Source organism: Sinocyclocheilus grahami, unplaced genomic scaffold, assembly GCF_001515645.1.
Source record: "Sinocyclocheilus grahami isolate Dianchi unplaced genomic scaffold, SAMN03320097.WGS_v1.1 scaffold400.1, whole genome shotgun sequence".
In the NCBI taxonomy this organism is placed as follows: Eukaryota; Metazoa; Chordata; class Actinopteri; order Cypriniformes; family Cyprinidae; genus Sinocyclocheilus; species Sinocyclocheilus grahami.
This window is the reverse complement of record NW_015505579.1, coordinates 836,077-860,192: the sequence shown is the minus strand read 5'-3', so window position 1 is coordinate 860,192 and position 24,116 is coordinate 836,077. Positions and strand designations below refer to the sequence as shown.

The 24,116-nt window shown below is 40.4% G+C and overlaps 1 protein-coding gene across 1 annotated transcript in view; it reads left to right on the top strand.

The window, feature by feature from the left end:
• ptprga (protein tyrosine phosphatase receptor type Ga) overlaps window positions 1-24,116 on the top strand; it is a 297,193-nt gene that overhangs the window by 179,739 nt on the left and 93,338 nt on the right. The window contains exons 3-4 of the mRNA XM_016231834.1: window positions 8,802-8,984; window positions 14,624-14,772. Coding sequence (XP_016087320.1) covers window positions 8,802-8,984; window positions 14,624-14,772 — 332 coding nt within the window. The remainder of the gene's footprint in view (window positions 1-8,801; window positions 8,985-14,623; window positions 14,773-24,116) is intronic.

Here is a 24,116-nt window from a genome sequence, read left to right as displayed (position 1 = left end):
ATATATATAATTTAATGCTTCAAGTAAAAAAAACTGCAACATTAAACTTTAATATACTACCAAGACAAGTCAGTGACTTAAAAATGCTTTAAAAAAATTATGTTTTAAACAAAATAATATTCTGTTTACAACATGCAATGGTGGCATAGGTCAGGAAAACATCTCTAAAATTGAAACCCGGTTGCATTTGTTGGTCAGTAAAACGAATGATTTATTTTTTGCCAAGGGGACTTGCTTGGATATTTATTGGAGTTTTCTCTCTCCACGCTGCTTTGTTTTTGATTTTACCAATGCTTTTTTTCCCTCTCTAACTCCATTAAATCCGTTTGAAGTATTGTTGGAATTACATTCTCCCTCTTTGCTCAAGGGGGTTTCATTATCTTTTATTTATCGCAAAATAAGGAAAAATCTCAGGACAATGTCACTATATCAAACAATAGAGAGTGAAAACAGAATGTAATCGAAAGGAAGTTCTGGTGAGGTTAGATGATGTTAAGATGAGTTTATGAAACAACTTTAAGGATTTTATGCTAATATAAGATATTTTCCTCTAATGAGCATTTTGGCTGCTCACTGTAATATAGTTAGTGTTTGCATTCGTTCCGGCAATTGACATGTTCCTTGTGCTGAAATTAGATTTCTTAAAACATGTTCTGCTTAAAGGAATTCATGTAACACTGTGAAATGTTAATAACTTAGTAGATGTTTTCCTAAGAAGTAATAACCTTACAAGGTTTGCTCAATAAACAATGCATTTGAAGCTTTGTACCTCACATAAAGTCCATTAAGATTATGAAATATGCTTTAAGAGTCTATAGGTTTAACTTAAGTTGACACTTCAGGTCAGTGCTTCTTGTATACCCTATACCATTTCTCCTACTGCGGCGATAACACCCCCTATGTAACACATTTCCCTCAATCAAAGTCGTTCAGAATATGGTAGATATTGTACGGTATATGTTTTTGTAACATAAATGTAGCATTAATGACTATTTAAGTTGTCTTTTTAGGTTTGACCTTGTTGTTACTTTTGTAAACTAGTTCAGCTGAATACATAAATAGGAGAATAATAGACTAGCTGCATTATTCACTAAAAGTGTGTACTTTGCTGGTTATACAAATACATCATTTTGAGTGTGTTATAAGACACTACACCGATAATCTATTAATATACTACTGTATCTTTATACCACATGTCCATTGACTGCTAGCACTGACACAGAAGCTAAGCGTTAGCATCTAGCTACATTTATTACCTTATAATTTAAGTCACTTATAGCTCAGATTCATGCACATTTATATAGCAGTTCAAACTGAGATTTATGATCAGATGAGCCGTGTTGAAGCCGTTATTATAAAATACTAGCATATTGGAGCATATTGTGCCTGTTGGCACACATTCTATATTAATTTGCTAATCTGCTTTGTTGCTTATACACAATAAAGCCTACAGTTAGGCTAATGAATTGTGGTAATTTGTAACAATTTTATGTTTTTTGGCGAATTAGTGGGTAATTTGTATGAATTCATACAATTTCATATATTAAGATATAATTAAAACATCATTTAATTTGTACGATTTCATACAATTCGCTTGCGCCTAATTAACAATATGATTATGGGAAGGACATTGTTGTAATTTAGGATGGCTAGCATGCAAATTGGGCCGGAGACATTGTTTCGAATGTAATATGGCCACCTTTGTGCACCTAGAATGCAATTGTAATAGGGTGTGGATGACACGAAGACGACATAACGTTTGTGTGAGGTGTATGAGAGGCGTGAAATCTGTCTTTCCATGAGACTGAGGCAGAACTCTGTGTGGAAATATATCTGACTCTTTGAGAATGTGTCTATTTCTCATTGTTTATGTGTGTGCGTGTTGAGTCTTTTGTGGGCTGCCGTGAAATGTTCTCTGACAGCGTGTAGATCTCCAGTCGCTCTTGACAGCTTTTGCTCATGGGCTTCGAGTCCCACTGGGTTTACAGCCAGCTTTCTCTTCTTGCCGGGACACACACACAAACATAAACACTGCCACATCTAATTAACATAGCGCAACACTCCGCCAGACAAGCTACTTTTACCCTGTCCACCTCTGCACTTCAAACAGCCAAGCACTAACGCCCATCACGCTGCGCCCATCATAACCAGGGAGACTGGTTTCAGAGAGAGAAAGACTGCCTGTATTTATGCAGTCAAATTGAGCTCTCTGGAGTACAATCTCTCTAGCTTTCATCGCATTAAAGATGCACAAACCAGTCATTCACAGAGGTATCAGTATAGACGCTTCACTCGTTAGCTGTTAGCATGTTACTATGAGTGGTTACTTAAAGTTATCTTTTTTTTTCTTCCTAATATTTTGCGCTGGTATTCGTCTCGCACGGATCAAAGACTCCCAATGTGTCAGCACCACTCAGCTGTGTTTACACCACTTTATTCATAATTATTTCCCTAGTTTGTTTTCCCAAAAGTGCTTTTATTTGTCAAATTCCAAATGCACATTATGGTAATACTGGCCCCTGTGGGGACGACGACAGGCCTATGATTCAGTTTCTCAATACAGGTCTCTCTCTTTCTCAGCTTTGATCACTTTGGCGCTAATGCCACAGAGCCTATTTGAGTAATTAAGCCCAATCATTGATCTAATTAAAGAAAGTAGAAGTTGTCAGAGGAAGCACCTCTTTAATAGGGTCCAGTGCATTACAGAGGACGATAAGCAGACTGATGGAAATCATGATTTGTGTAGATTGGCCAGTTTGAGCAGTACTCAAGTTGCCTTCCTTTTGGGTTCTATGAAAGTACTGCAAATAAATATATATATAAAATATTCATTTTAAGTAACTAAATATGAATTTAAAAATTCTTGTAGTTTTAAAGTATTTTCTCAAAAACTTAAAAAATCATACAACAATATATCCATATTAAAATTTAATATTGAAATTATATATATATATATATATATATATATATATATATATATATATATATATATATAATATTGAAAATATATATATATATATATATATATATATATATATATATATATATATATATATATATATGTATATATACACCAATTGTTTTCAGTGTCACGTGATCCTTCAGAAGTAATTTATAATTTCCTTTTTTTGTATACAAGAAAACATGTATTATTATTATTATCATCATTATTATTATTATTATTATTATTATTATTATTATGCTGAAGTTGATTGTACTGCATTTTCAGGATTCTTTGATGAACAGCATTTGTTTGAAATAGTGTTGAAATGTTATGTGTGGAAAGTGCAAATGCAAGTATAGGTTTTCCAAATGCAACAATGTACATACAATAATAAAGATAATTATGAAGGATTACATTGAAAATCTAGTTGTTGTAATTATTTTTAATATTAATAATAATAATTTTATACAATAATAATTGTTATATATAAGTATTATTAATATATAATTACAATTAATATTATTACTAAAGCAACCTTAAATAGTTTTCTATATTTAATCTGCTTTTTACATTTAAATGTCCACTTTTAGTGTTACAGTTACTGGCGCATTTGAAGCACACTGTGAAAACGTATCTCTGCATAAGGGTAAAGTAAGTTTGTGTGTGTGTGCGTGTGTGTGTGTGTGTGTGTGTGTGTGTGTGTGTGTGTGTGTGTGTGTGTGTCAGCACTGTAATCGAGAGGGAATAAGAAAGCTTTCTCTCCCAGTGTTCACTGGCTGCCACACAGTCTGATGGATTCAAGCCGGGTAAATCCAGAAACACCACAGATGCATGTGTCTCTACATTTATGACCCATCACTAGTGCAGCTGCAGCTGAGAGACAGGCTTAGTGTGACATATCATAGACACGTCAGAAACCCTAAGAGAAGCCACAGCAGAATTTTCAAAATCTTTTTCTGTTTTTCATTGTTTGCCTCTCTTTCACGCTCTCTGTCTCTTACCCATCCAAACTGCCACATCTTTCCGAATGGCATGTTTGTTTATCGGGTCACAATGCTGCTATTGGGTGAAAATAATATAAATGTTTTTTAGATGTTCTTACACAAACACACTTTTGTTCGCAATATAAATTATACTATTGCACTCACTTTTACTGCATCAGTCCAAATGGTTTAAGAGTCAGTAAATTACACAGCTGTGTAAAGAATTGTTGCTAATTGAGTGAAAAGCACATTTTCTCTGGGGGGTCAAACACAACATTCAGGTATATTTACAATCAAGTTGCTCTGCTAAATCACATCGACTCTCTGGAGATTTGGAGACAGCAGCATTAGTGGAAAAGAACTTTTGCTGTCTCCCTTTCACACATTTTGATGAAGGCATGGTTGTACTTGTCAGATGATTTTTTGAGTGGCATGTCGGAAGGGTTCTGAAAGGGACGAGGGAGTGGGAAAGAAATCCACTAGTCTGCATTCTCTAGCTGTCTTGTTTTTCATGCTTTGTATTTTATTCAAAGAATATACAGAATTTGTTCATGGCTCATTAAAAAATCTCTTGTTCATAAAATCTGTTTATTCAAAAATACAGTAAAAATACAATTTATAGATGTTGGACTTGAATTCACCTTTTAATGTAAAACAATGTCTTTATTTAATATTTTAGAAAAAAGCTTAATTTCTATTAAAAACATTTAATAGATAATTAGCAGAATATATTTAGCAGAATGTCCAAGCTGCTTCCATTCACTTTCACTTCAGCTGGAACATTTTTTGTGAAATTTGTATTTTTGTGTCCCATGGAAGAAAGGCAGACAAAAAGGTTTCAAAAGACATAAGTAAATGATGAAAGATTTTTCATTTCGGTTGAACTATAGCTTTAAAAATTGAGAAAATCAATGGTTAGTGTGGTCGTGTGTTCTCATAGCAAAGCTAACGTCTTTTGACCCAAATTGTAATCTCGTCTTTTAGGAGTTCCATCAGCCTCTCTCACTCTCTTTCTCTTTCTCAACAAAGTTATAAAAAAGAAGAAGAAGAAGGAAAAGGTGAACAGAGGGAGTATTGATCGAGCTGAGAGAGAGGTCAGAGGTGAATGAAATGTTGATTTGAAACCTGGTCGCTGCTCCCTCACTTTCTGTCTGGAGGGAGGAATGAACGGTAAATCAAAACAGTGGGAGGTTGAGATATCTCACAACCATTTAATGTGGGAATGGGTTGAAATTCCCCTCCGTCCACACTTGAATAGCTATCCGTGTACTGTACCAGCCACCAAAGTGTGTTTTTTACTAGAGGAGAGAAAGGAAGGGAAGCTTGAATTGATTGCTGGTTAAGTTGGTAGCCAGTTGGATAAACTGCTATAAACATAAGGAAACAAATAAACTAATGTGATTGTTTGGCTGTGGCAGTGCAAAATGTCATCCTGTTGTACATAGCATACAGTCTTGTGCTAATGCAGTAACAACTCCAGTACTCAAGGGGGCGATAAAGTTGTCTTCAAATGTCTGTGCCATTAAACCAGATTTGTTATTATTCAAGTATCTAACTATAAACATATTGACTATTTCACTTACTTGCTCTGCAACTAATTTTCTGCCATGGCAATAGTTGACTTATAATAGCAAAAACTGACAGTAGAAGAAGACAGTTTATGCAAATGCTTGCTATAAACCTCAGAGTATATGTTAAATTTAATTGGACACGGAAATGAGACTGTGAAAAATAGAAGTACATTCTGTTCAGTCTCCCAGAATTCAGTCAGTGTAGAATTTTTCTAGAATTTTTGGTTCATTAGGATGTTTTTAGACAAATGTATTTTCAATGTATTGCCAGTTGATTGAATGACACAAAAGTATACAGCATTATATTCCACTGAACTGACTGTATAGCTTTATTTTTATTAGAATTGCATTAATATTGGCATCTACTTTAACTAAGATCAATGGCACCCCTTGTGGTGATGCTAAGAATGCAGCAAGTACTTGGATAACATTTGAATTCATGTATTTACACATATTTGGTACCTTTTGAGCCTAAAACAGACAAGCTAATACAATATCATAAACATGCTAATGCTTAATGCATAAACAACTGAAAAATGGATGTAACGGAGCAAATAAATCCATAAACCCAGCAAAAAATAAATAAATAAATAGTACTGATATCTGTTTTTCTGCTCAGAGGCAGGGTTATGTACTCGGACCTTTGTTTTTCTCATCTGAGATGCGTATCCTGAGGTGTGGTTGGGATTAAGTTTACGTTTGCAGTTTTTCTAACCCTGTTAGGGCTGCATTAAGGAGTGAGTAATCTCTTCACACGCAAGTCCTCGCTCTCTTTCATTACCCAGCAGTGCTGCCTGGATCTATAGCACTCTGCCGCTCCATATGAAACCCAGACCCATCCAATCAATATGCCCCAAGGCTGCTGTGAGGGCAGAGGCTGAGGAGGATGAATCCTAATTTGATGAAATAGGCATTTCGGATCGCTCCGGATGCTTGCAGGCCTGGGGTAATTGTCGACAAATTCATCTTAAAGGCCGGTAGCTGAGGATTGCTTTCAATTAGGGATGAACCTTCTGTTTAGCCGTTTGTGGACCACTGCTCACCTCTCACCAAGTCTGAGAGAGAAGAAACATTCGCACATGCACACTCTGGCACTATAGTGTCTCATCAGGATGTGGTTATTGCTCTGAAGGGTGCATTTATGATTTGGCATGCTTTAACTGTAAGCAAAGCCAAAGCGGCGCTTCTAACCGTACTAGAGAGTTTAATGGACTCTTAAAATATCCTTGTCTTGTTTTCTTGTCTCATTTTGTGTGCTCAAGTAAAATTGCCTGCGCTTACTTTTATTGTATTGTGTATACGATGACAAGGGTCTCAACAGTGTGACATTGATCACTGATAGTTCCACACAGTGTTGGGAAACTGCTTTCAAACTGTAATATAGCATAATGCTAATTGTTGATCAAAATAGCTTGTTACTGGAAGCTACATTGTTTTGAAAGCAGCTGAGCTAATCTCATGCTACTCAAAAATATAGTGTTGCCTTTAAAGTTTTCAACTCTGCTGAGTTTGGATGCAGAGGTTTTTAATTTTTGACTACTGTTGTGTAGCATTTGTACTCTAAAGCTAGCATGTAATGCTGGGATAGATCATGTAAAATTTAAGCAGACACTTATATACATCCAAAGCAACTTACAATTGAGGAACATGCGAGTCATAATAAGGAGGGAAATAAACACGGGAAGTGCACGCAAGTTTCAGACATCGTTCAGATTAGTACAAGCTAGAACACTGAGGGATTAAGAAAAGTGAAAGGGAAGTTTTTTTTGTTGTTTATAAATGAGGGTGTTGAGCCCGTGGCTGTTCTGTATGGAAGCATCAATGGCTTGAACTTTATGCGAGCCGCAACCAGTAGCCAATGCAGGGAGATAAAAAGCAATGTGACGTGGACCTTTTTGGGCTCGTTGAAGACCAGTGATGCTGTTGCATTCTAAATCATTTGTAGAGGTTTGATTGCGCATGATGGGAGTCCAGCCAGAAGAGCATTGCAGTAGTCTAGCCTAGAAATGACAAGGGCCTGGACAAGAAGTTGTGCAGCAGGCTCCATTAGGAAAGGCCTACTCTTCCTGATGTTGTGTAATGCAAACCTGCATGATCAAGCTGTCTTTGCAATGTGGTTCTTGAATGTCAGCTGGTCATCAAAGATTACTCCGAGATTTCTGACGGAATTTGATGACATAGAGGCCACGAATTGAGAATTTGTTCTCATGACTTATTAATTTGTTCCTTTGTTTTAGTTGAATCATGGCCACATTTAACTAAATCGTTCCATTGTCCATGATTTAACTAAACTAAAATGAGGGAACGAATTGGCATAATGTAGTAAAATTGTAAAGAAATTAAATCAAGGCAACAAATTATTAAAATGTTGCCATGATTACTGGAATGAATTAATACAATGTGGTCATGATTCAGCTAAAACAAGAGAACAAATAATAAAAATGTGGCTGCAAATCAGTAAGTCATGGAATAATTTTCAGTCCGTGGCCACAAGGTCTGTTTTTTGTTTTTTTTCCGCATGTCTTGTGTGAGGCTCTGTACTTTTATGCATAACTAACCTAAACATATTTTTACAGGTGATATTCACCTTCCCATTGGCAGAATGTGAACTGATAGTTTGCTTTTTACACGTTAACTGAACTGCATCTATCCCACTACATTCATTCACATCGTATTTAGTGCCTTGGGCCTACTAAACTTTGAGGCATTGTGTTTGCCCAGCATGCTGTTACTGGTGAATATGACCATAGCTAGCTAATTAGATATTGACTTGTGTCATGTGTGCAATGGTATATCACTGAACAGCAAGTGGTAGTTAGCTACCTTTTGGTCAGTCTCTCTCTGTCAACGAGCTGACATAACCTTTGAGGAAATCTGAGGTTTCATCTTAGGTTTCTAAGAAAAAAATTAAGTTATTAGCAAAAATGTACTGGGGTCACAGCAGAGTTGTATTGGGTCTCCAGTGAAAAGAGTCTTGTGCTGCCACTGGTAACCATAAACTGTTTCTATATATGTCTCTACTGAGTGCTTATAAACTTCTCAGCAGAATGTAAAATAAATAAATAAATAAAAAATCACGTCTGCTTTAGTCTGGGTGTTACAAAGGTCTTGGATTAAAGTGTGACTACTTTGTCAATTCATAAAGCTTTTCCGTTTTCGTGAGACAGACAGACAGGTGGTTGTCTCAGGACAGCTCTAACATGTTTTGACTGGCATTTATGAAGAATAAAGTGAGTCTGGGAGCGGTTCGGCTTCTGTTTACAGTGTGATGATCCATTGATTTGCTGTCTTTCTCTTCTGCAGGGACGTACGGACCAGAAACAGGGTGGGCGGCAGCTTTTCCTGAGTGTCAGGAGAGAAACCAATCGCCGATTAATATAGCCGATCAAGACACAAAGGTCTCGATGGAATACCAGGAACTCACACTGGACGGATTTGATGCAGAGTCATCCAACAAGACATCAATGAAGAATACAGGCAAAACTGGTAAATACACACAGTCTTTAGGTGATAGTTCAACAAAAAAAGAACATATATCCATCATGTCATCAATCATAAGGACATATATAGGAGAATGACCTGGCTGTTACATAAAAGTGAATGCGTTTTAAAATGTGTCATAAAATTACCTGAAAAGTTCTCTAAAGCCATGTTAAAGCATTGTTTAAAGACATTAAGCTTTAGCGTTAGTTCTGGCAGGTCACGTGAGTCAAGCTTGCATCAGCTGATTCTCAGCTGATCACATCTACCTATAGGAATACGACACCTATCTCGGCATTCCTATATAAGCTGTATTCAGTATTATTCAGCAGCTTTTCAGCTTGCTTCGGAGCAAATTACCCTCCTCCATCCCCAGCTCCACCTTTTGCCACAGTCAGGACTTAGCTTTCTGATATTCCTTGCTAATCAGACTCCTTTATCTTGAATAAAGTGTTACACTTAAATATCATTGAGTACATTAATGATATCTGCCTTGTTCTGTTCTGTTAACCCTGGGGGGGTTATTATTGTTGCTCTCCCTGCTCATTCATGACAGGCTGCATGGATGGGCAGGGAGGTTTTTTGCCCAGAACAGAACCATACCGCCAAACCAAACTTTATGCTAAGTATCTATCATTTTGACGATAGTGGTCCTGACAGAACTGTATTTAAGACCTATTTCTAATTTTAGAAACAAAAATAGACAGACAGACAGACAGACAGACAGATAGACAGATAGACAGATAGATAGATAGATAGATAGATAGATAGATAGATAGATAGATAGATACATTCAGTGCAACAGAATGCCAGTGACAAGACAGGACGCAGATAATAAAAAGAATAATATACAAATATACAAAATAGACAATGTACAAAATAACAAAAACACAATATGTAATATAGACAATTATATATGTACAGGTATGGTATGTGCAAATTTGAAATGTAATAAGTATGTGTGTTAAATAAATAATGTATAATAGTGTTGTTTGTTCCACATTTATTGTTAAATGTTCATGAGATGGATTGCCTGAGGGAAGAAACTGTTGCTGTGTCTGGCCGTTCTGGTGCCCAGTGCTCTGTAGCGCTGACCAGATGGCAACAGTTCAAAGAGGGAGTGTGCTGGATGCGAGGGGTCCAGAGTGATTTTGCCAGCACTTTTGTTCACAAAAGTACAGTTCTCCAAGAAGTACAGTTCTTGGAGAGTGGGGAGGATTGTACCAGTGATTCGCTCAGCAGTCCAGACTATCCTCTGCAGTCTTCTGAGGTCAGATTTGGTAGCTGAGCTGAACCAGACAGTTATTGAAGCGCAGAGGACGGATTCAATGATGGCGGAGTAGAACTGTTTCAGCAGCTCCTGTGGCAGGTTGAACTTTCTCAGCTGGCAAAGGAAGTACAACCTCTGCTGGGCCTTTTTAACAATTGAGTCAATGTGATTGTCCCACTTCAGGTCCTGAGATATTATGGTGCCCAGGAACCTGAATGACTCCACTGTGGTTACAGTGCTGTCCATGATGGTGATTGAGGTGAGAGCAGGGGGGTTTCTCCTGAAGTCCACTATCATCTCCACAGTTTTGAGCGTGTTAAGCTCCAGGTTGTTAAGACTGCACCAGAGAGCCAGCTCTTTAACCTCCTGTCTGTAAGCAGACTCTTCACCATCCTGAATGAGGCCGATAAGTGTGGTGTCGTCTGCAAACTTCAGGATCTTGACAGAGGGGCCTTTAGAGATGCAGTCATTGGTGTAGAGGGAGAAGAGCAGTGGGGAGAGGATGCAACCCTGGGGGGGCGCCAGTGTGGCTGCTGAATGAGAATTTTCCCAGCTTTACTAGCTGCTGCCTGTCTGTCAGGAAGCTGGTGATCCACTGACAGACAGAGGAGGGCACGGAGAGCTGAGTTAATTTGGGCAGCCGAGCTGAAGTCCACAAACAGGATCCTCACATAAGTCCCTGGTCTATCTAGATGTTGCAGGATGTAGTGTAGTCCCATGTTGACTGTATCATCCACAGACCTTTTTCCTCTGTAGGCAAACTGCAGGGAGTACGGTGAGGGTCCAGTGATGTCCTTCAAATAAGCCAAAACTAGTCTTTCAAATGATTTCATGGCCACAGACGTTAGTGCCACAGGTCTGTAGTCCTTAAGTCCAGTAATTTTGGGTTTCTTTGGGACGGGGATGATGGTGGAGCGTTTTGAAGCATGAGGGTACTTCGCACAGCTCCACTGATCTGTTGAAGATCTGTGTGAAGATGGAGGCCAGCTGGTCAGCACAGGTTTTCAGACAGGCTGGTGTCACACCATTTGTGCCTGGTGCCTTTCTTCTCTTGTTCTTTCTGAAGACCTGACGCACATCATCTTCACTGATCTGAAGTGAAGGTGTTGGGGAGAGGGGGGTTGCAGGAGGTGTAAATGGTGTTTTTTCAAACCTGCAGTAAAACTCGTTCAGATCGTCTGCCAGTTGTTGAATCTCCACAGTGCTGGGGGATGGTGTCTTGTAATCGATGATGTCTTTTAGACCTTTCCACACTGAAGCAGGGTCACTGGAAGAGAATTGGTTCCTTAGCTTTCCAGAATAATTTCTCTTTGCCACTCTGATCTCCTTTTCTAGTGTGTATTTGGTCTGTTTATATAAGAATCTGTCCCCATTCCTGCGAGCATCTTCTTTGGCCTGACAGAGCTGTCTGAGTTTTGCAGTGAACCATGGTTTGTCATTATTGTAGGTTAAATGAGTCCTGGTAGGAATGCACATGTCTTCACAGAAACTGATATAAGAAGTTACAGTCTCTGTGAGCTCGTCCAGATCGGTGGCAGCAACTTCAAAAACACTCCAATCAGTGAAGTCGAAACAGGTTTGTAAATCCTGCTCTGTTTCATTAGTCCATCTTTTTACAGTCCTTAACACAGGTTTAGCTGATTTCAGTTTCTGCCTGTAGGTCGGTAAAAGATGAACTAAACAGTGATCAGAGAGCCCCAAAGCTGCCCGTGGGACAGAGCGATATGCATCCTTTATTGTGGTGTAACAATGGTCCAATATATTGCTGTCTCTGATGGGACATGTAACGTGCTGTCTGTATTTTGGCAGTTCATGGGAAAGATTTGCTTTATTAAAGTCCCTGAATGATTAAAACAGAGTCCGGGTGTTGTTGCTCTGTCTCTGTGATCTGATCAGCGAGTTTCTGTAAAGCCATGCTCACGTGCGCTTGCGGAGGAATGTAAACACTCACGAGAATGAACGAGTGGAACTCCCGCGGCGAATAGAACGGCTTACAGTTAATGAAGAGCGCTTCTAGATCGGGACAGCATATCTTCTTTAACACTGTTACATCTGTACACCACCTTTCGTTGATGTAAAAACATGTCCCGCCGCTGCGCGATTTCCCCTTTAATTCTGTGTCGCAGGTCCGCTCTGAACAGCTGAAAGCCCGGCAGATATAGTGTGCTGTCCGGAATGGCGTCATTCAGCCATGTTTCCGTGAAACACAGAGCAGCAGAGTTTGAAAAATCCTTGTTTGTCCGGGAGAGCAGAAGAAGTTTGTCCGTTTTGTTGGGTAGAGATTCGCCAGATGGAGTGCTAGGCAACGGCATTCGAAATCCGCGCTGTCTGAGCTTCAGGAGCGCGCCGCTTGCTTCCCCCGTCTGCGCGTCCTAAAGCGCTTGACGAGCGCCGCTGCTCCGCCAACTACAACGTTCAGCAAAACGTCCGAATAATCTAAATCCTGTAGAAGATTTTGTGGTGTGTCCAGTGGCAGACCAAATGTTCAGCTGTTCATCCCTGGTAAAACTGATCTTGTCTGAGAAACAAAAGACAGGAAAAACTAACAAAAGCAGTACAAACACTGGAGAACCAAGCACTGAGGCGGCCGTCCGCGGCGCCATGTTGTTCCTGCTAAATCAACTCTCATACTTTCAAGCTTTATCAAACTTTTATGATGTCCACCCCTGAACTTTTCACACCCAAATTCAGTTTTCATGTTACAGTCTTGCACCATTAAGCCGTACTGCAGTGGAGCATGTGGAGGAAGTAAACACAGACACGGATTGCCCAGTGTTTCCCTCCTTAACCTAATCCGTGCAGAGGAAGACAAATGTCCCGCTATTGTCCCATGAATAATGGAGAGCAGCTCTGCTATTTATAACTGACACATGAGTGTTTTATCAGCAAAATAATCACCTGGAACAGGGCGGCACAATAAACCTACAGACTCGGTACCTCTGAATAATGCATGACTCAATCAATGTTTTAAATCATTTTCTCTATAGACGACTACAACATCAAGTGACCCTTGACCTTCTCACCTTGAGTGAAACACTCATTAGAGAAAAAGTGTGGAAACAAAGATGTTGGAATACTAGCGTACTTCCTCACTAGATATCGTGCACTATTTTATTGTGTAACCATTACGATACTGCAGGGGGGCCATAGGATGAAATTATATTTATTATTATTATATTTTAAAAAAAACGAACTTAAATGCAGTGTTAAAAATTAAAATATATCAAGATTGATAATTGATTTATTCAATTGAAGAACATACCACATCAGGATCTTGAATCTTCTGGAACAGTTTCTGTTCATTAAAAGTTTAAAAACAAGCCGCATTGTCATAATTAAAATAGAAATACCAGAGAAAATATCTTCAAAATCAAAAAGGTTGAGAACCACTATGATGTACACTACATATATTTTTTTTAACTCCGTGTGAAACTAAATAGAAAATTAATAAAATAATTTATTGTAAGCATAATAAATATGATGCATTTGTAATACAGTAAATAATAATAAATTAAAATGCTTATTAATCCAGTTTTGAATAAAGATGCCTTATCTTTAAGCCATCAAATCAAATCGCTATTCATTCACTGAAAATGGACGAGCAAGTCAAGTACTATAAATTGCATTGTGTAATACAGTATTTCTCTCAGTGAGCTTGGTTCTATTCCATGCATGCTGAAATCACCTACTGTGCACGGTATGCATACTGTATATGGCAGAAAAAGAAAAAGTAGTATGCACTTTCACACATAGAGGTGTTTTTTCGAGGGAGCGAGTGTGTATTGTTGGACTGCCCAGTGCACAAGCTTCTCACAGACCTCAGCCAAATTAAACTTAAGAAATTCATGAGATCTTGGAACCTTGAAGAAACATTTGCATTGATCAAGGATTTGCTAGCAGGCAAGGCCTAGTTTTCACATGCTGCCGTTCCAAGGTCCTGCTGGCTTAGCCGTCTAATTCCTGTCTGTTTGTTAAAGCTCATGAAGCTCAGAGCCGGAATAACTAATGAAACCGATTCTCCCTCTCATGTCGGATTACGTCAAAAAATCAACAAAGGATCAAACAACTTAAAGAGGAGTCGAGAGAAGTTCAGAGAGCGTTGTTGTTTTTTCCCAGGCTTGAGAGTGTGCATTTGTGACCTGGCCTTCTGAGGACAACAGCAACAGCAGAAAAGAAGTGCGTATAATATTCAGCCCTTGTCCCTAAGGAAGCTAAATGAATAATCATAAATATTGAAATGAAGTGTCTCCCAGTCTTTTTTCCCTTTATTTTCATCAATGCATCAGTCCTTGGAAGGCATTTGGTTAATGTACGTGGTCTTTATCTCTCGGTTTCTCCCTATTTAACCCTCTTTCCTTTTCTCTGCACCTCACAGTGGCAATCCTGTTGAAGGATGATTATTTTGTGAGAGGAGCTGGGCTACCGGGCCGCTTCAAAGCCGAGAAGGTGGAGTTCCACTGGGGCCAGAGCAATGGTTCCGATGGCTCGGAGCACAGCATCAATGGCAGGAGATTCCCTGTGGAGGTGAGCCTCAACTAATCTCTCTCTGACATCTGTTCCATATCTAAACAACCCAGCTCCACAAACTTCCAACTCTGGCCTATACTTGCTTTATTTTGCAAGGTATGCTACTTTTTGAAATGACACTCTTACTTGGGACTTTATCTCAAGAACATTTAACATTTTAACAACGCTATACATGTCAAATGGCCCTAGATTTGCTATGCTTCAAGGGTATTTTGCCTTTGAGGTTGTCCACAATAAAATGTATTAGAGTGTCCACAATAAAAACAAAAAAAAGATCTAAAAAAATATAATGGAGTGTAACCAATAAGTGAAAAGTAAAAACATATTTTCCTTACACCTTGAGTACATGCACAGTAAATATACGTGAATATATAAATATATATTTTCAAGGTAAAATATTTAACACATGACATTTTACAATCTGAACTAAACTAGCCTTGTAACGTTATGCTCTTAAAAGGATTTTTAATTTAGAATTGAAAAACATGGTCATCATAAAATGGGTATTTTTAATTCATTGTACTGATTTTTAGTGTATTTTTTAATTTCATTAATAGAAAAGGGAAAAAAGAGCATCACGTCATTGAGCTCTCAAAGTCTAAAATGAGCTTTATCTGGACTTTGGTAGCCTTCACATAATGAATGAATGGTGAATGCTGCATTTATATACATAGAGGAGAGGAGGAACGGTTGGCATCTCTTATAGAAGCGTGTAAAGGGCGTTCCTGTATTGATTGAACAGGACATTATGGAGACGAGCTCTCTCTTAGATCTGATCACTGTCTGCTTGTGTCTCTCTTTGCCATTCTGATTTATCATTATGGCCGCCTGGCACCTTTCATGCACACTTGAGACTGCTTTTTATCACCCAGCCTCAAATATGCAAGTGATCAGACTTTGGCCTGTCTCTCAACATTAAGTGTGATGAATATTGTTTGGTTTGTTGGTCGTAGTTTTATTGCCTCCCTCCCACCCAGCCTAATTTAGAGAGTAAAATATGTGTTCGTTGGCCTGCATTAGCTTCCCTCGTATTGGCAGTTTGATGTGGCTTGGTGTGATATGTCATCACAGTACAAATCTTATTGGCACTGAAGGTCTCCTACTGCATTCTTCCAGCTACAGTATGTTGCTCGCTTGAAAAAGACATCTAAAAGTGTAGAAAGGAATTTAGTACACGTTTCAAATCTTGTATTAAATGTTAAGCAAATCAGAATATTTTACTTTAATGGAAAGAGATTTGCTGCAGCTGTGAGAGGCCAAAGTGCAAAAGTGATTTTAGAAATGATTTTATTCAGAACTGGATCAAAATGAAAAAAAGAAAAGAAATAAAAATAGCAGAACAAAATCATTTTTGGAGTTAATGATTCCTTTTAGTGAATGAAAACTAAGCAGCATGACAAACCAGAAGGAATGGCTCTTATGAATCAGTTATTTTTATTGAATCATAAGCAGCATGACCACCAGTTCCAGAACAAATTACATTAATGAGCTATTCTCTTTTTTTTTTTTTAGTGACTCAAAATGAAACAGCATGACCAGTGTAGTCCAATTGATTTCTGACTGAATTAGGAGCCAATTCTTGTTACTGAATCAAATCCATACAGTGTAGTCCAACTAATTCCAGAACAAACAGTATAGTCTAACTAAATAAATGATGAACCAAAGCATTTTGATTCCCACCAATTCCTGAACAACTGACCATTCCAAATGAGCCATTCCTTTTTTAGTGAATCAAACACATGATCCTTACAGTGTTGTCTTTATGGCTTGAGAGACTCAAATCAGTGTAGTTAATGACAGGTCGTCATACAACAGTTTAATTGTGGCTCATCTAATCAAATTTTAGAGTTGTAACTATCCATTTTATAAATCTGCAATTGCAAGCATATATAGTCTTGGCAAGTGTTTCCTTCAAGAAGGCAAGCGATCAGTTAATCATGTAGCTTCAGAGGCAAATAGAGCAGACACTTTTTATTCAGAGTGACTTTTGGACAGTCTCACTAGAGCTATCTGTGTTTAGGTTTCTCTGATGTCTGCCTGTAGTGTGTTTGACTTGTTTGGTCTGTCACATTTAGTGTCTTGTAGTCAATGTGAGTTGAGCCTGAAGCTCAGAGAATGTAGATGAGGCTGCTCTTTTCACTCTGTTACACAATCCTAGCTGTACAAAGAAAAAGACAGATGTGAGAAAGAAGAGTTTGGAACATCACAGAGGCAGCAGAAACATAGTTGACAGGAAGAGAAATGCTAGAGGTAAGGTTAAGAACAAAACCGAACAACAAGATGGAAAAAAGGTCTATTATGAATTAGTCTTCACCAGCCAAAATGCTTGCTTACAGTCAGCACGCTCGTTAATGAAACTAATTGAGTCAGAAAGCTAATTAAGGCTATCAGCAGTGGGGCTCGTGGTTTTCCTGGCATGAAGTCACGGGTTTTGGCCTGTGCTCTCTTCATGAAAGCTCTCAGTCCCAGATCCTTCAGACAACACTCATAGACAACCGTGTCACCTGTGAATTAAAGTTATTTACAAAAATCTACATTAACCATAAGTGCTCCTTCGGTTTCCTTATAAAGTGGTCATGACATGATTTAGAGGGTGCAGACTGAGAGAAGAGGTCTCATTAAACTGAATTAATTGCACTAATTAGAACCACTGAATAATTATTGAAAGACTAGGGATGGAGGGCTTTTTATTGTTGTTGTTGTTGTGGTTGTGGTTGCTATTGTGTGTCCGTTTCTCTTTGGGGCAGCTTTTTTCAAACCACAGATGTTAACTCATATTATGCTGGATGGCATTTAGCATGTCATTAGAATTATTAAAATAATTATTAAATTATTAAAGATTAAAATCACTTAAAAAAAAGAAATAATATCAATATTGTGTAGCTATGACAGTGTCATCTACACCATTTTGTAAAACTACAGTACATACAATATTGTTTTTACACAACAGGTGAATGAATTTAACACTGATAAATGTTTTTAAATGTTCCACTAAAAGGAAATAGTTCCAAACTAAATCCAAGCAGAATGACTTTGACACTTTTCCATGCAACACATCGTAGTTGTGTTCCTGAATTAATCTGTGTTTTTGAATGAAACAGTCGTGTGAATGATTCAATGACTCTCTCATTCAGACAATCTCTTGTTTCTTTCCTGAATGAATCAGCACATTTATGAGAACTCTCTGAAGATTTTAGCATGGTAATGGATATGACAATGTTAATGTATTTGGTCTTGGATAGAATAGATCTGCTATGCTGCTGCTGTTGGTTATTGCTGTATTTGTAGATTATTGCTGCTGCTGCTGCTGCTGCAAGCAAGTACAGAAACTTGCTACTGCCATTACATAAGCCGATATGATGCTGTGAGTATTAAGACATACTGCTGCTGCACAAATAGCATATAAAATAACCCGTAGCAGATCTATACAGGTGGAGCTGGGGAAGGTGGATGATTTCAAAGAAACTCTGAAAGTGTTCTGCAATGCTCAAGTGAATGCTAATCAACCATTTTAATGTAAAGCAACAAGCTCATTGTCTGCGTATGCAACATGAACCAATCTACATAAATGCGTCTATGTTCGCGCTAATCATTCGTGATCCAGCTTCACCTACAGAAGAAGTGAGTATAAGGTTTTTTAATGAATCTTTGAAAATCGTATTTCCGAATAATATGCTAATTAGCAAGATTCATGATGAATGCGGCTAAAGTAAACAGTCTCTCAGAGAGCGGCTCGGAAGAGAGGGGCGGGGTCAGCAGAGCTCATTAACATTTAAAGGAAAATGCTAAAAAACTGCTTGCTCTGAAAAAAAGCTGTTTTTGTCAGGGTAACAAATGTGTTTTTATGCTACCATTGACAATTTTTAACCAAACTATGTTACATACTTTCATTAAGACCCTAAAGAATCATATCAACTTGTGGAAAATGGGCATCCTATGACCCCTTTAAAAGTGCTTTAAAAACACTAGTATAATCACTATTTGTTATTTAAATCCATTCAAGGCTTATAAATATTTCCTAATATTTATTAGGTACTGTAATAAATACCTCCCATGGTATGTTTACAACTGGACGGAAGTCATTGCGACCAGTCAGTGTGAGCCAGACGAATTTGGGATTGTTTATTTGTTGATTCGTTTTTGTCCGTCTCTTATCTTCAACAAAGTAATATTACAGCTCTGCTTAGATTATCAAACTGAGATTTTCAGGGAACCGCACATTGCCAAGTGCTCCCTCTTTGCATGCAGATAACTCCTCCACAAAGCATTCTGCATTACTGAGCCGCCCCGGCCCTGTTAACCAAAGAAGTTTTCATGTTTTTTGTTTTTCAAGTGTGGCAATTACTTTTGTTTTAGCTGGAGAGTCGACTGGAGACCTGAGGTAATTAAACGCTGCCCCGTGTGGAGGGCTGTTCAGAGCCTGACCGACAGCACTGCTTCTTTTGACAGAGCACCCAGTGGCCCTTGACTTCATTCTGAGAGCTGCCAGATCACTGTCATTATCACTGGGGAGAGCGCTCTCCATCCTTCACTCGCCCGTCAAGCAGACCTTCCAGATGTATGGTAATCCAGGTGCTTCACGGCGTTGACAAAAGGCCCTCCTCCAGAGTGTTTTGTGGAGCTTAAAAAACAAACTTGAGGGATTTAGGAAAGGAACACATTGATCTTTACTCGAATTCCCATTCCTCTAGCCTATTTGGATAGAAGTACACTACTGTTTGGGAAACAATCATTTTATTTAAAGAATTTTCTTTAACTTGGAGGGGGTCAAATCAGTCTCACAGTAATAAACAGGAAAACAGTAGAAACAACAACATATGTACATCTCCTGAAGAAAATGTGAGTGGTGCTTGCAGTGGCAAAACTCAACACTCTGTTGTTAGGGTGTTAGCTGGGGTGTTGCTATGTGGTTGCTAGGGTATAATGAGTTGTTGCTAGGTGGTTGCTAGGATGTTAAGGGTGGTTGCTCTGGTGTTGCTAGACGGTTGCTAAGGTGTTCTGGGTGGTTACTATGGTGTTGCTAGGTGGTTGCTAGGATATCCTGGGTGGTTTCTAGGCAGTTGCTATGGTAACCTGGGTGGTTGCTAGGATGTTGCTAGGCGGTTTCTATAGTGCTCTGGGCAGTTGCTAGGTGGTTGCTAGGGTGTTGCTAGGTGGTTGCTAGGGTGTTCTGGATTATTGGTAGTTGTCACAGATCGTTACTATGGAGTTTTATAGAGTTATTGGCATGTTCTTAGCCTGATCTAGCGCTTAGCTAATCATTATTAGCATGTAGCTATTCACTGCTAGCATGTGTAGCATGTTGGAAGCCCTGTTTGCTAACATGACTCAAAAAGTCAACTCCCATATCTATACGATGTTCTGATGCAGAAATATAGGTCTTACTGAACGGTTGCTAGGGTACTCTGTTTGGTTGCTAAGGAGTGATACCTATGGGTTTATGACAAACAGTACGGGAGGAGTAGCGCAACAAAGTTTTGTGTGGAAGAAGAAGCAGCAGAATAATAAGTATGCAAGAGAACAATAGTGATGCTTTGCCTTAATAGGCAAGCACCACTAATTATGAAAACTTAACTATGGCGACAGTTCAGATTCTGCAAAGCAGTTCTAAAGGACAATAGTGTAATTATTCATCTCCAGTCAGTTCAGTGTTGGAACTAACTGGTCAAACAAAATGCATTTGGTATGGTCTATAATATTCCCTTCTCAGATCATTCCCATGCCTCTGGTGATTTATGTGATCAGAAGAGTGGCAACTGGTGCTCTTGAGAAAAACATCAATGGTATTTCAACGGCAGTGTGTGTGTGTGTGTGTGTGTGTGTGTGTGTGTGTGTGTGCACCTGGTATTCCCTACATTATGAGGACCAAATGCCCCCACTAGTATAATAATACCAGTAAATTTTGTCCTTATGGGGACTATCTATTTATTTATTTATTTATTTTGGTCCACATGAGGAAGCAAGCTGATAAATAATACAGAATTAAGTATTCTGAAAATCTAAAAATGCAGTGTGTTTTGTGTGAGGGGTTGGGTTAGGGTAAGGGGATAGAAAATACAGTTTATACTGTAGAAAAACCATTATGCCTATGAGTGATTCTATAATTGCAGGTACATTTGGTGTCCGATTATTTTTTTCTGATTTTTTCAAATGGTTATATTTTTTTTATTATTTTAATACTGTGTTACTCATTGTTATGAATTACAAGATGTTACAGTCCATAACAATATCATATTTTTTGCAAAAAGTGTCTTAAATAGCTGAAATAATGATTCCCCTTCGGGAACTCGAGCTGCGTCGGAAAACGCTAGGGGAATGCCTTCAGCGATGCCAAGCTCTGAATCATATGTTTAATCAGTCCAATCGATGGGCAAGATGTCAGAGGTGGGTGACGTCATGACCAGGAAGCTTTAAAAGCACGTGAGGTGCAGCCGGCGTTAGCTTTCTGTCATTCAGCAAAGCTCTCTGTGTGTGTCAGTCACGATCTATGTTCTGTGAGTCTTATTTATTGTTGTCTGTCCAAAGTTACACAAGCATTCAGCAAAAAAAGTATAAAGCTCCAGCAAAGAAAAAAAGATGTCTAAAGCAAAGACAAACAAGGGCGAAAGCAGATCGCGTTATAGACTGTGTGTTCCTCCCTGCTCACGCTACATCACAAGCAGGGATACACACAGTTTGTGCGTGGTCTGCTTGGGAGCGGAGCACGCGGCGTCGGCTCTCGAGGGGGCCGACTGCCCACATTGTGAGCAGTTGCCACTGCGTTTGCTTCGCTCCCGGAAGGCTCTCTTTGAGGAGGGAGCCTTCACCAGCGTTCCTCACGGTGCTGGCCCTGCTTCCGCCGAGGCGTAAGTTACTTGTGCAGTTGCCAAGCTGAACATCAAGTGGCCCGCAGAGAAACAGGCTGATCCGCAGAAAAGTAAACTCGATGAACGCTTTCTGCGTGCTAAGCCGCTACCTCCACACCGGAGCCTGCCATTTTTTCCCGATCTCCACACCGAGGTGTCGAGGTCGTGGAAGAAACCATTCTCGGCCCGCTTATTCATCCCCGCCTCTGATTATTATGGAAATGGGGCAGGGCTGGGTGAATGCGGTTACAGAGCGATGCCCTGGGTAGAGCAGATGCTTGCGAGCTATCTGTCGCCCGGCACGGCATCGTCTCTGAAGGCTCCGGTCTTGCGCTCCAAGCCGCTGCGAACCACTTCAGCGCTGGTGGGCAAGGGGTACTCAGCAGCGGGTCAGACTGGTGCGTGTCTGCACACTATGTCAGTGTTACAGGCGTACCAACCCGACCTGCTAAAAGAGCTTGATGAAGGCGAGCAAGTCAAGGCAGATGACATTTTAGAATTGAGGAGAACCGCTGACTTAGCAGAGCTGAGAGCCTCGCCACCCCTTCGGGGGTCTCTCGAGCAGCTAGCTCGGCTGTCTCCTGCCGGTCCTCCACTTCAGGGCACCCAGCTAGCAGCTCCAAACACACCAGAGGCCAGTCTCGAGAGACTGGTTCCCTTAGTAGATTATTTAGCCGCGTGGAAACTACTGTCAAATGTATCTCGTTGGGTCCTACAAACTGTAGAAAGAGGCTAACCCATTCAGTTCGGCGCCCCTCCGCCGCCTTTCAAAGGGGTTTTCCTCACATTAGTGGGCCCCGAGCAGGCTCTGGTATTAGAACAAGAAGTGAATACTCTCTTGAGGAAGGAGGCCATCGAGGTGGTCCCTCCTCTCGACAGGGAGTCCGGGTTCTACAGCCGGTACTGCATTGTGCCAAAGAAGGATGGAGGGTTGCGTCCAATTTTAGATCTGCGGCTATTGAACCGCTCAGTCATGCGTCTGAAGTTCAAAATGCTCCCTGTCAAACAGGTCGTGTCTCAGATCAGGTCCGAGGACTGGTTTGTCACGATAGATCTGAAAGATGCTTATTTCCATGTCTCCATCCTTCCCAGTCACAGGAAGTTCCTGAGGTTTGCTTTCAGGGGCAAAGCTTACCAATATCGGGTCTTTCCCTTTGGCCTAGCACTCTCACCCCGTACTTTCACAAAGTGTGTGGATGCTGCGCTTGCTCCTCTGCGACTCCAGGGCATCCGCATACTCAATTACATCGACAATTGGTTGATTTTAGCTCAATCAGAGCAGATGGCGGTTCGGCAATCGAGATGTCGTTCTCGCTCATATGAAAGAGTTAAGGTTAAGACCAAATGGCAAGAAAAGTGTGCTTTCTCCATTACAGGGGACCACTTATCTGGGCGTGGTGTGGGATTCGACCACGATGCAGGCACATTTGTCTCCTGCTCGGATCGAGTCGATGCTCACTGCAGTCGCGAGAGTCAGAGAAGGCCGGTCACTCAGTGTCAAGCAGTTTCAAAAGCTGCTGGGTCTGATGGCAGCTTCGTCCAACGTGATAACTCTTGGGCTGCTTTACATGAGACCCCTACAGTTGTGGCTCAAGACCAAGGGGCTCTCCCCGATGGGAAACCCACTTCGCATGATCAAGGTCACGCGGCGATGCCTACGTGCCTTAGACATGTGGAGAAAACCTTGGTTCTTGTGTGGTCCCAGGGCAAACTCTTCTCGCTGAGGGCAGTTCATATTCCTGGGCATCTCAATATGAGAGCAGACATCCTGTCGAGGCAGGGGCCGAGGCCCGGGGAATGGATGCTTCACCCCGAGGTGGTGAAGCAGATATGGAGAGTTTTTGGCCAGGCTCAGGTGGACTTGTTTGCGACCTGTCAGACATTGCAATGTCCCCTCTGGTTCTCTCTGACTCATCCAGCTCCATTGGGGCTGGATGCTATGGTACAGACTTGGCCGAGGCTTCGTCTGTACTCCTTTCCCCCGATCGCTCTGCTCCCGGGAGTTCTAGAGAGAGTGGACGTGACGGGGTCCGTCTATTGCTAGTAGCCCTGTTCTGGCCGAGCCGAGTATGGTTCTCGGACCTGATTTCTCTCCTCGACGGCACTCCATGGGAGATTCCCGTCAGGAGAGATCTCCTCTCACAGGCGGAGGGTATGATCCTTCACCCCCGCCCAGAGTTGTGGAAGCTGTGGGTGTGGCCCCTGAGGGGGCACAACTCATAGCCTCTGGTCTCTCAATCGAGGTTGTTGAGACCATCCTCCAACCTAGAGCTCACTCAACGAGGAAACTGTAAGCCCTTAAGTGTAGACTCTTCACTTCATGGTGCGGAGACCGCCTGCTTGACCCAGTTAACTGCCCGATTGGTACAGTGCTGGAGTTCTTGCAGGCCCGTATCTCCGCGGGGTTAACCCACTCCACCCTGAAGGTCTACGTGACAGCTATAGCGGCCTACCACGCCCCTCTTGATGATCACTCAGTGGGCAAGGACCCCCTGG